This window comes from Octopus bimaculoides, chromosome 4 (genome assembly GCF_046866305.1).
Source record: "Octopus bimaculoides isolate indiv1 chromosome 4, ASM4686630v1, whole genome shotgun sequence".
Taxonomy (NCBI): Eukaryota; Metazoa; Mollusca; class Cephalopoda; order Octopoda; family Octopodidae; genus Octopus; species Octopus bimaculoides.
In genome coordinates, this window is record NC_142931.1 from 65524869 (window position 1) to 65544083 (window position 19215).

General features: G+C 34.5%; 1 protein-coding gene across 1 annotated transcript in view; it reads right to left on the reverse strand.

The window, feature by feature from the left end:
- LOC106882502 (suppressor of lurcher protein 1) overlaps window positions 1-19215 on the reverse strand; it is a 1283613-nt gene that overhangs the window by 390868 nt on the left and 873530 nt on the right. The window contains exon 11 of the mRNA XM_089350836.1: window positions 12881-13113. Within this exon, the coding sequence (XP_089206962.1) occupies window positions 12881-13113 (233 nt within the window). The remainder of the gene's footprint in view (window positions 1-12880; window positions 13114-19215) is intronic.

Sequence of the window (19215 nt, forward strand, 5' to 3'; positions counted from 1 at the left end):
GATAGCTTCCGCTATCTGGGCGACCAAGTTAGTAGTGGGGGTGGGTGCGCTGAAAGTGTAGCTGCTAGAATAAGAATAGCCTGGGCAAAGTTTAGAGAGCTCTTACCCCTGCTGGCGACAAAGGGACTCTCACTCAGAGTAAAAGGCAGACTGTATGACGCATGCGTACGAACAACCATGCTACATGGCAGTGAAACATGGGCTGTAACTGCTGAGGACATACGTAAGCTCGCAAGGAATGAAGCCAGTATGCTCCGTTGGATGTGTAATGTCAATGTGAATACCCGTCAGAGTGTAAGTATCTTGAGAGAAAAGCTGAACATTAGAAGCATCAGTTGTGGCGTGCAAGAGAGACGATTGCGCTGGTATGGACATGTGGTGAGAATGGAGGAGGATAGCTGCGTGAAAAAGTGCCACACCCTAACAGTTGAGGGAACCCGTGGAAGAGGTAGGCCCAGGAAGACCTGGGCTGAGGTGGTGAGGCAAGACCTTCGTACATTGGGCCTCACCGAGGCGATGACTACGGACCGAGACCTTTGGAAATGGGCTGTGCGTGAGAAGACCCGGCAAGCCAAGTAAGATCGTTGCCAGTGCCCCTGGACTGGTTCTTGTGCGGTTGGCACATGAGATGCACCATTTTGAGCGTGGCCGTTGCCAGTACCGCCTGACTGGCTCCTGTAGGATTTTCGAGCGAGATCGTTGCCAGTGCCCCTGGACTGGCTTGTGCGGGTGGCACATAAAAGACACCATTTCGAGCGTGGCCGTTTTCGTGCGGGTGACACGTAAAAGCACCCACTACACTCTCTGAGTGGTTGGCGTTAGGAAGGGCATCCAGCTGTAGAAACTCTGCCAAATCAGACTGGAGCCTGGTGTTGCCATCCGGTTTCACCAGTCCTCAGTCAAATCGTCCAACCCATGCTAGCATGGAAAGCGGACGTTAAACGATGATGATGACACACGTGTGTGTGTGTGTGTATAGATGTATATGTGTGTGTGTGTGTGGTATTAAGTGAAAATGCTGTCATGGTTGATATTGGCATCATCATTCCAATATATTTTTCATAAATTTTAGATATTTGAAAAAACACTAGTAAAGATTCTTAGTAGTCTTATAATGTGCAATCATTCTTCAGAAGAGGGAACTTAAACTATTAAGATAATTGTTCTTCCACAGTTTTTTCACAAGTTCATGGATGAATCAAGTAGAACATATATCTATTTTTTTTTTATAATTTAAAGGATGTTTGGTAGAGTGATAGCTATCTTTACAGGTTCTCCATGACTGGTGAAACAAGCGAGGATATTATCCTCAGACTGGAAACTTACCCTATCAAAATGCTGGCAATAAAGTCGACACCACTAAAGGACTCCCAATGGATAAGTGGTGATGTTAAATCTAGTGACAGATTAAATCTATTGCCTGGTTTAACCTATCACTGAGTTCCACACAATTTCTATCAACCAAATGTCACTTACAAGACTGTCAACCTGAGGCTTGCATGGAATACAAATGCCCAAAGTGGTATGCAATGGATTGGCTACTTATTTGGCAAGTATTCTTTACTTTTATTCTTCATTTAAAGGAAAAGCAAGTTGTTTTAATGGGTAGAGCTGGACTGTATTATTTGTAGTAACTACAATCATAGCTCTGACTCAAATCATGCTGAAGATGATAATATATGTTATCATATATTATATAACATATATATTGTATTCTACTGAATGACATTAAGTTCTCACTAAGTTAAGCTAGTAGTATAAGTTTGCAATTTGATATTGATTTCCTGAAGTAGCTATTGCTTTTCACTTATCTTGCTTTTCCATTAAAAAAACAAAAATATCATGGAACCCCACTCCAATTCCATTCTCTCATCAGTTCCATCGAGTTAATCACCCACTGATAGAGGTTAGTATGAATAGGGAATCAGGGAAATCAGACATTTAGTGTTTTACTATTTATTTTGTTTATATATAAAAATGAATATTAAAAAAAGTATGCAATGTACTGAGGTTGAACAAATCAACATATTTCTTTCCCTATGGAGAAATTATTACTATTTTTATCAGTTTATTATTAGGTTGCCAGAAGTAAATAAAAATGTATGCTACCCCTTCAAAAATGTATAAAACAAAACAACAAGTAAACATTTATGTTGAGATCTATTGAGTAATGTTGAAATCTAGAACTGAGATTAAATAATTTTAATCTAATTAATCTAGATGAAATGCTTAATAATCAGCACTATCAGTAGGAGTTCATTGCAACATCAATGATGAAATATGAACATTATGATAATTTACCCATTAAAACAAAAATGACTTAACACTGCATAATATATGTTACTTTTGGGGAAAATATATGTAACTTTTTTTGTTTTTGTAGATGCAGAATTTCACCAAGTAACATATTCCATTAGAGTATTTCCATAAGAGTTAACTGAACCTTTCAGTATTTAAGTGCTTGAGGGATTAATCAAATTTATGACAAATTGGTTCAGTAGTTATCACATTATATTTGAGTAACATTTGAAGCAAAAGATCTACAAAAGTAAGCTATAGATTATTGGTATCAAATTTTGGCACAAGGCCAGCAATTTCAGAGGAGGGGCTAAGTCAATTAAAATGATAGCAGTGACCCTAAAAAATGAAACCAAAGTTGACCCCAACAACATTTGAACCCAAAACGTAAAGACAGACAAAATATCAGTAAATACTTTGCCCAGAGTGCAAGCGATTCTGCCAGGTCACCACCTTAAAGCTATAGATTATTGATATCCATGTAAATCAGTGGTTTCCAAACGTGGATAATTACTCAATCATGGTGAAAACTGCATTTGGCTATGATATTGTCAGTAAAAGAGTAAGGAGAAACCATGGTCCTATGCTTCCATTCACATGAGGTAAATCATCATGCTTCACAAAAGGGAACAGTTCCCAAATTAAAACAAACAAACAAACAAAAAAACTAAGATTCACACCACTTTGTAGATTTATCATTATTGTGCTTCCTACTGTAGTGTTACCAGAAATACAAAGAACCACTATGAAAGTAAGACATAAAAGTATGAAGCTGACACAAATCCTTTACAAAATTGAATTTGTACTCAAAACAAGTACTTTAGCATACCATGAGGGCTCAGCTCAGGTTAGATGACTTTTGCTTAATTTAGTCTAAATTAGATAATTCTTTACCATGCTGAATAAAGTCTGAATTTCTTCTGAACTACTGCAGAAGGCCCATAGACAAGCAATTATTGATAGGAGGGATTCATTAAACATACGTAGGAGAGGGAGAATGCTTATCCTTTTTTTAATCTTTTGTACTTGTTGTAGTCCATTAGACTCAAGCCAAGCCTTGAAGAATTTTAGTCAAACAAATCAACCTCAGTACCTTTTTGTTTTCTGTAAAACCTGGTACTTATTCTATTGGTTCTCTTTTGTTGAACTGTTAAGTTATGAGGATGTAAGTAAACCAACACTGGTTGTCAAGTGGTTAATTTTCTTTCATAATCATAATATTTTAATGAACATATTTACTGTATCATACAATGTAGATATAAAATAGCTGAATATGATGAGAATATTTTGAAAAGCTTTAAGAAAAAAACCCCTCAAAACTACAAAATACTTTAATGCTTTGCTCTCTTGTTTTCAAAGGCTAGAATGACACAGTAGCATTAGCCTTTTTGAAGCATGGATCAATAGTAAGGTCCGTCAGCATTTTATTTTTAATTTTTGCTAAAAACATTAATTTTATATAAATAAATATTGTTAAACTGAAATAATTTTTATTATTATTTTTCAAATTTTAGCTCCAAATTCACTATTCAATCAAAGAAAGAAAAAAATGCAACATTGTTACTTGTGTGGAAGCATATACAAACATGTAAATGTCCCTTTTGTTTCATAAGAGAGATAAATTAAGAAAGACAGCCATGTTTATTGTATTCCTTTTGAAAATTAAAGAGTATTCATCATATTTTGGTACTGTTTTAAAAATAAGATATCTGTATTGTTTTTAATGTTATATTATGAGAAATACACACCACATGCATATTATGAAGGACACTCACATTATTAAGAAGTAAAAATTACTATTTATCTTCAATAAAAAGAGAGAAATTATACATTTTCACAGTATAAATTGTATTGATTGGTTTTCTTAACCTATTACCAATTTAATTATAATAGACTATGACCTAATATCTTAATTCAAATTTAACTTAATAAAAAATAGATATTATCTTTAAGTGAAATTGTAGTCATGGCCAGTGCCAGTGATACATGAGAGGCACCTGTGCTGGTGACATGCAAAATGCACTCATGCTTGAGACACAAAAGGCACCTGTGTTGGGGTGACACCCAAAAGACCCCCATCCCCCATTGCAGGTGACATGTAAAATACACTCAGTACACCTTATGGCACTAGGAAAGGGGATCCAGCAGTAGAAACCAACCCAAATCAGACTGAGGCCTGGTGCAGCTCTTCAGCTTACAAGTTCCACTCAAACTATCTTACCCATGCCAGCTTCATGATGATGATGATGATGACAATGATAATGATGATGGTGATATTTACATATTTAAAGTATTCCTGGCATGGCTGGATTATTTCCAGTTTTACAACATCCAATATATGCCTCCTAGTTTCATTATTATTGAATACTTTATAAATATTAAATTTTTGAATATAACGACAAGTATTAATCTACAAATTTCCATAACTATTATTTGGAAATGCTGGACAGAGACACTTTTCAGGAGTAGTCCAGTCAACTTTAGTTTTACCTTACCTATGGTTTCATATGGCAGTTGAGTACAAATATTTATCATAGAGTCAGCATTAACTCCTGCTCAGTAAGTTGCAATGTCAGCCAGCCTTAGATTTTTTTCACATTTGGTCGCCAATCCCACAAGAAAACTATTGTTTTGGCAGTGGTATTCTGCATAATAGTGGTATGATGCATGTTAAAGTAAGTCTGTATATGACTCAGGTTAATAGAATTTGAAGGTAACAAAAGTTTGTCTCCATTGTAATTCTAATAATGTCCAGTACTATACTGGAGAGAACAATGAGTTAAAAGCTAATTTAAACTTTTCGAATAGACAAATAAGGTTCACTAATGTCGTTTATTTTGTAGTTTACATGTAGATAATTTTGCTTGTGTGATTATTCTTTTTAGATAAGTAGCCAAGATAATATCATCAACTACTTTAGTTCCAAGAATGAGATAGTCTCTAAGAACCTGAAATACACACCAAGTGGTCAAAAATATGAGGAAACATGCATGCAGTAATAGCTTCACAGAGTTCATCAATGAAGAAGGTTCTATGCTGTGCAGCCAGTGTCAAGTGAATCAGGTAAACTACATGGCTATCTATGCAAGGCCCCTCACACACCACTAAGTACAGTCGTTCCTTTCCAGAAAGTCAGCAATCACTTATTCACCATGCAAATAAAAGGTACAACTTTGGAAGGATCTGAGGTCTGGAACATACTCTCAAAGCTCAGCAGCTGGATTTTAATGCACACTTTGATGTTACACAGTACACACATCTTAAAGTGCTTACATAATCTCAAAGTGCTTACATGGAGCCACATGACTGATGCTGATATTTTTATATGAAATATATATGGTCAAAGTGAAACAAAAGAGCAATCAAGAGTATCTGTCTACAATAACACCATTCAATATAAGGTAGATAATATGGATAATAACGGTTTCAATATATGGATAATAACGGTTTCAATATAAGGTAGATAATATGGATTTTAATGCACACTTTGATGTTACACAGTACACACATCTTAAAGTGATTGCATAATCTCAAAGTGCTTACATGGAGCCACATGACTGATGCTGATATTTTTATATGAAATATATATGGTCAAAGTGAAACAAAAGAGCAATCAAGAGTATCTGTCTACAATAACACCATTCAATATAAGGTAGATAATATGGATAATAACGGTTTCAATATATGGATAATAACGGTTTCAATATAAGGTAGATAATATGGATTTTAATGCACACTTTGATGTTACACAGTACACACATCTTAAAGTGATTACATAATCTCAAAGTGCTTACATGGAGCCACATGACTGATGCTGATATTTTTATATGAAATATATATGGTCAAAGTGAAACAAAAGAGCAATCAAGAGTATCTGTCTACAATAACACCATTCAATATAAGGTAGATAATATGGATAATAACGGTTTCAATATATGGATAATAACGGTTTCAATATAAGGTAGATAATATGGATTTTAATGCACACTTTGATGTTACACAGTACACACATCTTAAAGTGATTGCATAATCTCAAAGTGCTTACATGGAGCCACATGACTGATGCTGATATTTTTATATGAAATATATATGGTCAAAGTGAAACAAAAGAGCAATCAAGAGTATCTGTCTACAATAACACCATTCAATATAAGGTAGATAATATGGATAATAACGGTTTCAATATATGGATAATAACGGTTTCAATATAAGGTAGATAATATGGATTTTAATGCACACTTTGATGTTACACAGTACACACATCTTAAAGTGATTACATAATCTCAAAGTGCTTACATGGAGCCACATGACTGATGCTGATATTTTTATATGAAATATATATGGTCAAAGTGAAACAAAAGAGCAATCAAGAGTATCTGTCTACAATAACACCATTCAATATAAGGTAGATAATATGGGTGGCAGAATGGAAGATGATGAGATATGAGTTGTTGACAAAATCAAAGCATTTATACACAACTTTATGTCAAGCTGGATGAATCTACTGATATTTGCATCAGTTTTTCTTGCTATATTGTTGACAATCAGCTGAACAATGAATATATGCACAAGACATAATTAATATAGTAGTTACTGGATTTACAAAGCATGACATACAATGGGAAAAGCTAGGAGCAATATGTAAAATCTAGTTTTGTTGCATTGGTAAGAGAGAAATCTTACTCATACTGACTAGCATGCACTGTATTGTTTGTCACCAAGTTATTACTGTCAAAACTCTCCCTGACTCATTCTAAGACATGATGACCTGTGTTATATGAATGGCCGATGCCAGCACTGCCTAGACTGGCTTCTGTGCTGGTGGCACGTAAAAAGCATGAACTGATCGTGGTCATTGCCAGCCTCCTCTGGCCCCTGTGCTGGTGTCACGTAAAAAGCACCCACTACACTCTTGGAGTGGTTGGCATTAGGAAGGGCATCCAGCTGTAGAAACACTGCCAGATCAGACTGGAGCCTGGTGCAGCCTCCTGGCTTCCTAGACCCCAGTTGAACCGTCCAACCCATGGCAGCATGGAAAACGGACATTAAACGATGATGATGTTGAGCATTTAACATTCGCTTGTTTACCATGTAATGAACTTTTCTCTGAATATTTGGAACTATTTTCACATACAGTAGTGAGATATCTGTCTTACTGCATGATTTTGATTAAAATTTTCAACTGTGATCAGAAATAACGAACTTTTTCTGGCTGCAAAAGCACTAGTTTTCTTAACGACAAGTTCACCATATAACTAGTTTATTGAATGTGTTTCAAGTCAGAATGTATTGGATTGCTCTCAACAAAGAAAAATGTCTTCCATCATTGATGTCTAAGATGAAATGAATACTTTCTCTCAGCAAATGGAACCATGGCAGGTAACTCATTGTCAAAAACATGGCTGTGTTTGCTAAGCTAGAATAATTTAAAAAAGAGTGACATTCAGTGCCTGGCAACTGAAATTGGTGAACTCACAATTAAGACATCAATGATAATATTTTTCTGGAAGTAAGTTTCTGCAGAGGGACAACATGTGAATAAAGCAACTATTTCTTGCTGAAAATGTCATTTTTGACACTGACTCAGCCGAATGAAAATATTTTAAGGTGAGAGATGATTCTACAATTCACAGCATAAGAGTATTGCATCATTCTGGTTTCAGCAAAGAGGAATGGTTATTCCATTTCTCATGACTTGTATGTGATTTTGGGCTCTTGACAATGTAACAAATTAAAGCCAACACTAGAGACTGTTTTTTTTAAAGTTCAGACATGAGGCTTGTTCTGTCAAAGAGTAAATCATATACCCAAAATCTGGTGTCAACATTAAACAAGTTCATCCATACCATTTTGGCTTATTCTAACAGTACTGTACTGTAAGTGCTGAATTGTACAGAATTTCTCAATTGTGTTTTGTATAATACACAATTTTAAGTTAGGGTAATTTGAACCTGATTCTAGTTAGGAATAAAACTGGGAAAATGGTTGGGAGCTGCCAATCTAAATACAATTGCAAACGACTCGATTGTTTAATACTGAGTGCAGAGAAAATGTTACAATTTTGAAAAGAAATATCATTATCTGAAACATATAAAATGGAACTAAACCAATTTCTTGGCTTCAGTTGTAATTATATAAAACTCTATAATCAACATATGATGATGAATTTGAATTTGCATTGCTAAGTCTGCTTACTAGGTAAAAAGCAATATATAGGCAGAAATATATAAATGAAGTACAGAAATAGCTGTAGAATGAATTGAAATAACCTAAATTTGGTTTGAAAATGTTGTTAACATTTTTACTTCACTCAACAACTAGCAAGTAATCAGAACTTTTCAAAACTGAACAATCAAATTAATTTAAATGAAGGACAAACATGATTGCTCGATTATTGCTCTATACAAAATGTGTTAAAATAGACAATAGAAAGTTATTAGATGCTGTCTATTTACAATTATAAGGTGAACATATATAACTTGATAAACATTTCATTTCTACCTTTCCACTATGGTAAGACTTTCTTTCACCTAGAAAGAATACATTAAATGAAATTTGTGTGTTTGTATAAATATGTCTGCATATGATCTACTGTGCAGATTGTTGATAGAAAGAATGATAACAGGCAATGAACGGAAACCAAATTTTTCTAGTATTAAACAGAGGACATTATTATTTTGGATAGTGAAAAATTACATTGACCATTGACAATTAAAGTTCATATTTAAATCATTTACAAAAATGCATTCAAAATTATCAATATTTAACAATATGATAGCAATCACAAATTTATATACATATAGATATACACAGATAAATAACTGTTTACATCAAAAACCCACTTCTATCTTCTACCTCACTTATAATTGATATTTTCCCAATGCATGACTTGTCTATATCCTACAATTAATACAGAATTGTTGTAAATAATTATAAGCTGTTTTCTTGGTCTAGATAAGTTTACAACTGCTAAATACACATTTGTATTTAATGTAGTATAATTTGTGAAAGAAAATCAATTATACTGAAACATCAAAAACTATGAATAAGACACAGAAGCTAGAAAATTGTTACAAATGGAGTAATCATTCAAGAGCCAGTATATTTTTGAGAAGTAACATTATTACCAACACAAAGTTTTTCTATATCATTGCATTTATTTCTTTAATAATGAGAAGCCATAATATCAACTGTCATATGGATACAAAATATTATGCTTTGCATTACATTATTATATCATTTTGAAGTATAGTTAATATAAGTGAGATGTATTTGAAAACTCTAGAGAGGACTTACAATACAAATACACACTATTACCAACCACAAGAGGAAATTAGACAAAAACTGATATAATTAGAGTAAATGAATTTACACTACAATGGGTCAGATGTGATATACCTCAAATTCTTATGCATCACATACATTTAAATCATGTTCTGTGGATAAACTTCTCTTACAGATGACATTCCCATATAAATTTTTTGTCTAGAATTAAATTTAACCACTCAAGAAAGTTATAATGATATTTTATGTAAAACTGTTATGCTTTATTGATTTCCAGCCCTTCAAGTTTATTTAATTGACACACTATAATATTTTATGCATATCAATCACAACAGCTTTATTGACCCTTCTCTTAGAAAGGAAAAGATCAGCAATTTTTTTTCACTTTCTCATATTAAACCCTCCACCTTAAAATATGAAGGATGCATTTAATGATGTAGTTTCAGATATACTTTGAAATAAACTGAGAAGGTGATGGCTGGAAGGTGATGATCTTTGATCATATGCCTGCTCAGTCAAGACTAGCTTGGAGTTAAACTACAAAAACTAAATCAAATTATTTTGAGTCAATAAGAGTACCTCTACATGGTTACTCAACTTGCCAAATGTAGCAGGCAATGCTTCCTCAAATCACCCCTACTGTCTTTAAAAAGGGCACATTAGACAATCAAGATATACAAAAAGACAGGATTGTCATGTCTGAAGTGCCGTTGATCATGAAGTGCTTTTCACAATCATGACTGATTTAGTGTCTTGTAAAGGAGAATAAAAACAACTCTAACAAACTCAGGTGAGAGTCACAATGGAGTACTGCTCCCACACTTTGGAGAATAATGCTGCTCTGTACACAGACATAGTGAATAACATCTAAAGAAAGGCATTTGAATTATAGGTATGAAGCTATCCACAGACACACTCCAAAACAGAGACATGCTGTCTTTTTCCTCTTGCCTTTTCTACCACTACTGCAATGGCCTACTAAAATAACTTTGAAACATCAGATACTTCCTGTTTATAATACATTCCATTTTATTATTTTAGAAACAAGCTTTAACCAGTTTATTTATTTACCATCATAATTAAATTGCATTCAGGTTACCTACTGAAGCAATTTTCTTTCTAAATTCTTGGAGGTTCAATTATTCATGGTATTATCTTTTTATCTGTATCTTTGAAAACTGTAAAGCTTTTACAAATAAGATTACACGGTATAGTTTTTATATATCACTTTAAATTAAAATAGAAATAATTAAATAAACTTGACACTACTGGGACATATAGGTATAAAATATACACAATCATATGTACACACACATGTATTTACACGAACATACTTTCTTTTTCTGTTTTACATTAATTTGATGTATTTCTATGAATAGTATAGGTTTTACTTAGGCAAGTGTTTTTGCAGTTAGATGCTCTTCCCTTGACAAACCAAACAACTGAAAAGTGTGAAAGTAACATCTTTTAAATCAGTTCAAATAAAACTATCAGGGCTATGTGTAGTGCTCAGATTAATCCTTTCTAATATAGGCACAAGACCTGAAATTGGGGGGAAGGGGGCCAGTTGACTACATCGACCCCAGCATTTCACTGGTACTTAATTTACCAGCGTTTCACTGATACTTAAGGATGAAAGGCAAAGTCAACCTCAGCGGGGTGCTCAGAATAATGAGTAAATAATGGTCAGGATAAAACTCATGGCCATGCAGCCACTGATCCAACACCTTTTCTTCAGGGAAATGAATTTTGCCACTACACCTTGTACAATTATTTCAGAGGAGAATACCTAAACCGTTACATGTGTCTCTGAAATAGAGGGTTAGTGTAACATGCTAAAGATAATATGGTTGATGTTCAGTTTGTTCTGATACTGATTTGTATTTGGTACACATTCACAGACAAGGCAAGATACATTTATGATAAGAGAGGATCAATAGTCACAAAAACAATGTTGTTTAAAAGATTATTTGATATGTAGGTTTGTTTTATCTTCTGCTTTTTGTGTTTTCCTTTTAAATATGATAAATTGATAACAATGTTAATGATTTATAGTTGGAAACAATATTTGAGTCTAACTAGAAAGCATATGCATTTCCATAGGCCCAACGTTATGCTACTCAGTAACATCATCTTACGATGTGCTGATGCTCTGTTACTTTAAACTCATGATGAAAGTAAATGTCTCTCAGACTGACAACTATATATTAGATTATATACCAAAACTTAATAATCATTAAAATATACTCAAGACAGTCCTTCTTTGAATCAGAAAAAAAAAAGTTACCAGTGAAACATGATGCATCTTTGGTATTTCTTTATACAGAATCGACTTCAGTATTTTAGTTGTTAATGATGTAGTTTACCTCCAGGTTAGCCCTGATCAAATGTTTCAGCCATAATTATCCCATCTTCTTAGGTAGCAGATATGATTTAAAAAGTAAGATTTGGCTGATATTTCTACAAGACAGCGACCTTATAGGGGCTCCTTCATTGACTTGTCAAAATTGTAGTCTCTACCATATGCTTACATAGGATTCCAGCTAGTCTGTGGTTTTTAGTTGAAAGCTTTTGGTATATGTGTTGTGGCGCACAAACACATAAATATAAATATATATTCAGAAAAATTGTCCTTGAACTGTATGCTTAAAAGAAATAATGGCATGAAAGCAGTAAGATGGCCTATTCCATAGAAAGGAAACCTTATAATTTATCAAAAATACCGGGAAGGTATTCTTTATAATTTCATATCACATTAACTCTGTATTTTGATGAAATATAAAAGAACAAAGTTAATTATCTCTATTAAACATTCACACTTTCATAGAAATGAAAAAAATGTGCTTCTAAGATATCTCAAGCACTGCTAGAATCACTATATAAAGTTTATTATTGAATTTGGTACAGCTGGTTCCTGCCCCCCCCCCCCCCCCCATGCTTTCTGCATTTGACAGCCAGCTGACTAAAAGTAATGATATTTTGTTTTGTTTATTGATACCATAATCTGCTTGAAACAATGATTAAAATTAGAAGAAAAGCAACAATATTTTAGATTACAGGCAGAAGTGTTAAACACTGCACTCTGACAGGCAGTTCTGCACAGTAACATTCGCTTTTAGTCTTGAAGTGAAGAAAACTTTTTTTTTTTTTTTCAACAATGCCTGAATAACTGAAAGATTAGAAAATAATGTAAACAACATGCAGCAATAAAGGAATGATTGAAATTTGTAAATTTAATTTTCCATTTTTTAGGGGTTTTTTTTTCTTCTTTTTGTTCTATTATAAACTGAATTCTCACCTGTAGATGGTGTAGTTCTTGAGTCTGCGGTTGTCTGGTGCTCAGTAAAAAATGTGTATTTGGCTGCAAAACCCTGTCTTTCATCTTTATCATCTGAGTAGAAATCAATATACATGTAGCGCCCACTAGATTTTACAACTTGGGTGTTGTGGACATCACAAAAAATTCCGATAACATTGGCTGATTTGTCGATACCATCATGTACAAGAATGGCATCATAACTTTCATCACAACTGTAATTAGAAAGAAAAATAAAAAAAACATATTAAAATAAGGAAAAACAAAATATTTCACATCATCATTATCATCAACACCATCCTCATTATCATTACTTTATACCTACATTTCCATGCTGGCATGCATGAGATGGATCATTAGAGCCCAAGTAATTCCATATTCAGAGTTCCTGTCCCTATACTATGGTTTGTGCTGTTCAAGATCTAAATCCAGCAGGCAATGTTGCAAAACCTAATGCAGAAAACATAGTGGTTCAGTCTCACTGTATGGTACCTTGGACAAGCACCTTCTACCATAATCTTAGGTTGATCAAAGACTTGCAAAAAGATTTCGTAGAGTAGAACTGATAGAACCTGTCCTATATATATATATATATATATATATATATATATATATATATATATATATATATATAAATATATATATATATATATATATATATATATAAACACACACATTATATATATATATATATAGACACATATATATATATATATATATATACATGAAAGTTACAGAGAGAGGGTCATAGCCCAACTAATTAGGGAGCGAATCAATTTAGATGAGATGCAGTTTGGGTTCGTGCCAGGTAAAAGCACTACTGATGCCTTATTTCTAGTGAGACAGTTGCAAGAGAAATACCTAGCCAAGGATAAACCTCTGTACCTGGCTTTCGTTGACATGGAGAAAGCCTTTGACAGGGTCCCCCGATCCCTTATCTGGTGGTCAATGAGGAAACTTGGGATAGAAGAATGGCTAGTGAGAGCTGTGCGAGCCATGTACAGAGATGCGGCCAGTAAGGTGAGGGTTGGAAATGAGTACAGCAATGAATTCCGGGTAGAGGTAGGGGTCCACCAAGGTTCCGTCCTCAGCCCCCTATTATTTACCATAGTCCTCCAGGCAATCACAGAGGAGTTCAAGACAGGTTGCCCCTGGGAGCTCCTCTATGCTGATGACCTTGCCCTAATTGCGGAGTCACTATCAGAACTAGAGGAGAAGTTTCAGGTGTGGAAGCAAGGTCTAGAATTGAAGGGCCTTAGAGTCAACCTAGCTAAAACCAAAATCCTAATAAGTAGGAAGGTAGATAAAACACAAACCCCTTCAGGTAGATGGCCCTGCTCAGTATGTAGAAAAGGAGTAGGTAGTAACTCTATAAGATGTACCCGGTGCAAGCTATGGACACATAAGAGGTGCAGCAACATCAAAGGCAGGTTAACTAGCAAGTTAGTTTTTGTTTGTGGCAGATGTTCAGGTGCAATAAAGACTGCAAACAAACAGGAAACAACTTCTATCTCATTCCAGGGTGAAAAACTAGAGGTAGTCGATAGCTTCCGCTATCTGGGCGACCAAGTTAGTAGTGGGGGTGGGTGCGCTGAAAGTGTAGCTGCTAGAATAAGAATAGCCTGGGCAAAGTTTAGAGAGCTCTTACCCCTGCTGGCGACAAAGGGACTCTCACTCAGAGTAAAAGGCAGACTGTATGACGCATGCGTACGAACAACCATGCTACATGGCAGTGAAACATGGGCTGTAACTGCTGAGGACATACGTAAGCTCGCAAGGAATGAAGCCAGTATGCTCCGTTGGATGTGTAATGTCAATGTGAATACCCGTCAGAGTGTAAGTATCTTGAGAGAAAAGCTGAACATTAGAAGCATCAGTTGTGGCGTGCAAGAGAGACGATTGCGCTGGTATGGACATGTGGTGAGAATGGAGGAGGATAGCTGCGTGAAAAAGTGCCACACCCTAACAGTTGAGGGAACCCGTGGAAGAGGTAGGCCCAGGAAGACCTGGGCTGAGGTGGTGAGGCAAGACCTTCGTACATTGGGCCTCACCGAGGCGATGACTACGGACCGAGACCTTTGGAAATGGGCTGTGCGTGAGAAGACCCGGCAAGCCAAGTAAGATCGTTGCCAGTGCCCCTGGACTGGTTCTTGTGCGGGTGGCACATGAGATGCACCATTTTGAGCGTGGCCGTTGCCAGTACCGCCTGACTGGCTCCTGTAGGATTTTCGAGCGAGATCGTTGCCAGTGCCCCTGGACTGGCTTGTGCGGGTGGCACATAAAAGACACCATTTCGAGCGTGGCCGTTTTCGTGCGGGTGACACGTAAAAGCACCCACTACACTCTCTGAGTGGTTGGCGTTAGGAAGGGCATCCAGCTGTAGAAACTCTGCCAAATCAGACTGGAGCCTGGTGTTGCCATCCGGTTTCACCAGTCCTCAGTCAAATCGTCCAACCCATGCTAGCATGGAAAGCGGACGTTAAACGATGATGATGATATATATATATATATATATATATATACACACACATTATATATACATTTATACATACATATAGTTGGAATTTACAAAAAAAGCAAAAAACGAAGACAGGTGTATAAAAACAGTCAAGTGTATCAGTTTAACGCCCGGGAAGGTGATAAATTCTATTATAATTTGAGCCTATGCTCTTTGACAGAAAGTAACATGAGAGGATAAACAAACAGCTTTATACATGTATATATATATATATATATATATATATATATATATATATATATATATATATATATATATATATATATATACACACATTATATACATATATATATATACGCACACACAAATATATATATATATACTTATACTCATTTATATATAAGCATATGTACATATATATATATATATATATATATATATATATATATATATACAAACATACATATATACATACATACATACAAACATACATATATACATACATACATACAAACATACTTTATATATGTAATATCATCATCATCATCATCGTTTAACGTCTGCTTTCCATGCTAGCATGGGTTGGACACATGTATATTTATACAAACATGTGTGTGTTTGTGTGTGCATATGTACATGTAAATACCTAAGAGTTTGTAAGAATTTGTGCTTCTTTGAAAGTAGATGAGCAGCAAGCGGTGACACCATTGCCATTCTCCCTATCAACATATCATTCTCTGGCTTTATGTCTTCAATGAAGTCTGTGACAAGATATGCCTTACTTGAAAATCATGGCATAACAACAGGAGTAGTAACAATAGTGATTTCATATTTTGGCACAAGACCAGCAATTTTGGGGTAGGGAGTAAATTGATTACATTGACCCTGGAGTTCAACTGATACTTATTTTATCAATTCCTTAAGAATGAAAGGTAAAGTCGACTTTGGCAGAATTTGAACTCAGAACGCAGAAAGATGGACCAAATGTCACAAAGCATTTTGCCCATTGTGTTAATGTTTCTGGTAGCTCTCTGCCCAACAACAATGCCACTGTAATATATTCATCAAACCCATGCTGACAAACATATATGTGTGTTTATGTAGATATATGAGTGTATGTGTGTATCATCATTTGATGTTCATTTTCCATGCTAGCATGGGTTGGACAGTTTAACAGGAACTGGCAAGTCAAGAGGACTGTGCCAAGCTCTATTGTCTGCTTTGGCATGGTTTCTATGGCTGGATACCTTTTGTAACACCAGCAACTTTTACAGAGTGTACTGGGCACTTTTCACATGACACTGACAAAATCTTTTGCTCAACTGGGGAGTGAGGTAGTATTGAAGGAAGTGGCTTTGTGCCAGTGGATGAGGGGTTGAAAAGTACAATAAAGAGATAGAAATAGGTTTTTGCTGTAAATGAGATACATGGATACCCCAGTTAGAAAATAAAAGAGAGAGAGAGAGTGCAAGAGATTGTGGAGATATACTAGAGCGTGTATCTGTATTTGTTTGTTCACCAAATCTCATTGATGAAATATATATATATATATATATATATATATATATATATATATATATATATATAGAGAGAGAGAGAGAGAGAGAGAGAGAGAGAGAGAGAAAGAAAGAGATGGTGGAGATATATGAGAGTCTGTATCTGTATTTGTTCCCAGATTTTACTGATGAAGCATTGGTCAACTTGAGTCTATGGCAGAAAATACTTTCCTACAGTGCTACACAATGGAATTGAATCAGAACCACATGGTTGTAAAGTAAATTTGTTAGCCATGCACTGAAGTAGCTGAAGAAGGTATTTATAGTAAGGTATGTCAGGCTGAGATATACTATAAATAGTATGGTAATAATAATGTGCAGAGTTGGTAAAAAGGCAAAATAAATAAATAAATAAAAAATAAATCAGCATCTTTTTAAAGAATTCCTAATGGATATTGGCAATGCATTCCATATTTTGGAATCATTTATATACTTCTTTTTCCCGTGATTATTGTTAACTGGTACTGAATAATGATGGGCACTAATACTGCAAGAACATTGGAAGAGATCAATAAAATCAGAGAAAGAGAGAGGGGGGGGGGAAGCCACAATATTACTGTCTTTGTAGATGAAGGCCTGAGTTTTCCACAATTACACACTCCTATATTGGTAGTCAATATAGATTGACTAATGTAGAAGATGTGAGAACTCTGTGAAAGGGAATACTATCAAAAACACAAGTGCAATTGTTGTTTTTTTAATTTCCCTGAGTTCTTTCAATCTCAAGAGGAAGATGGGGAAAATTAAAGAGACACATGAGATAATTTTGGAAATGAAAGCTCTGAACTTTGGTTGTATGAACTGTAAGAAATTTCCGGATTTTTTGGAGAGGGACTGATAAGTGATTGATTTCTGGTTCATATGCAGGCTAATTGTTAACAACATTTCTAATTTAACACTAAGGCTTTTGACCTTATGAAAGAGAGTTTATTTGAAATAGTCCAGTTGAATGATATGACTTTTTCATTTATTAATTTTGTTTTACATTTAACTTGACTGTAGTTTTGCAACAGGTTAGGTGACAAAATAATTTAATCCAAACACTAATTCGCTTTTTTAAGATTCTTTATCATTTTTAAAAGAGTATGAAAGTGTAAATTCAAAAATTTGTCCTTGAAAGTGAAAGGGAGATATCCCTATTCAATTTCTGCAGGGTTATAATGTTTTAATGTAATTAACATTTGGTTTAATATTGTCTAAGATAACTTGAATAAATTTTATATGGAGGATTAATTAATTGAAAATAAAATCAATTTAATAATCATAGATAGGAATAGATTTTGAGATTCTAAAATATATATAAAAAATGCAAAAAATAAAACAATCTACACTGAACAGTAATTATATATAGACAATATATTTTAAGAGTCAGAACCACAATATTAGGGAAACATTTCAGTTCGTATCAACAAACTCATGGACACTGGTTTGAAGTATCATCATCAAGGAAATGGGTATGTGCATTAGTAAGAAATCAATAATATAGACTGGATTACATATGTTTTGTTGTCATGTAAGAGTATTTTATACTGAAGTTTAAATATTTAATGTTGATAGACAAGAAATAGGAAATAGTCAGTGTAAGAACATATTCTCATCTCTTGCACACAAACACCAAAATATACACATCACACACACACACACACACACACACACACACCTTAAGATCAGACTTTATGACTTCACTTTATCTCATGTCTTCTTAGGTCCTCATTTTCTTCAAAGGCTGCATCTACTTCAAATACTTGGCACTGACATCCTTCACATGCATCACACAATTGCAATAGGGCAGTCTTCTCTCTCACATACTACATCTGATTCCTCTTCTATAGAGCTTTTCTCTTAAATAATTTATGGATGACATATCCTGTAGAGCATGCTTGATTCCCTTTTTTTTCTGGCATTCATAAATCTCCTGCTTCCAAGGTCTGTATGTTGCTATCATACAGCTTTGCACTTCAAACATAAAAAAATCATGCATTCTGCTCAATTACTTAAAAAAAAGGAAAAATACCCTTTGTGAACATCCTATTCTTATTCTGGATTCAATGTTTGGAACATCCACCTTCTTTGCTAATAAGATCATACAAGCAACAAAAGATATCAACTACTTCTTAGGAATTTTCCAAGTATTTGAGCAATTGTTTTATGTCACAAATTACAAACATGCATCTGTCTCATACAAAGTTTAACTTCTCTGCTAATCTTTCTACAATCCTCCAACAGCACTTGTATACACATAATAATTTATCCAGTGTATACCAGAATCTTGTCTGCTTTCCTACTTTAGCATATATATATAT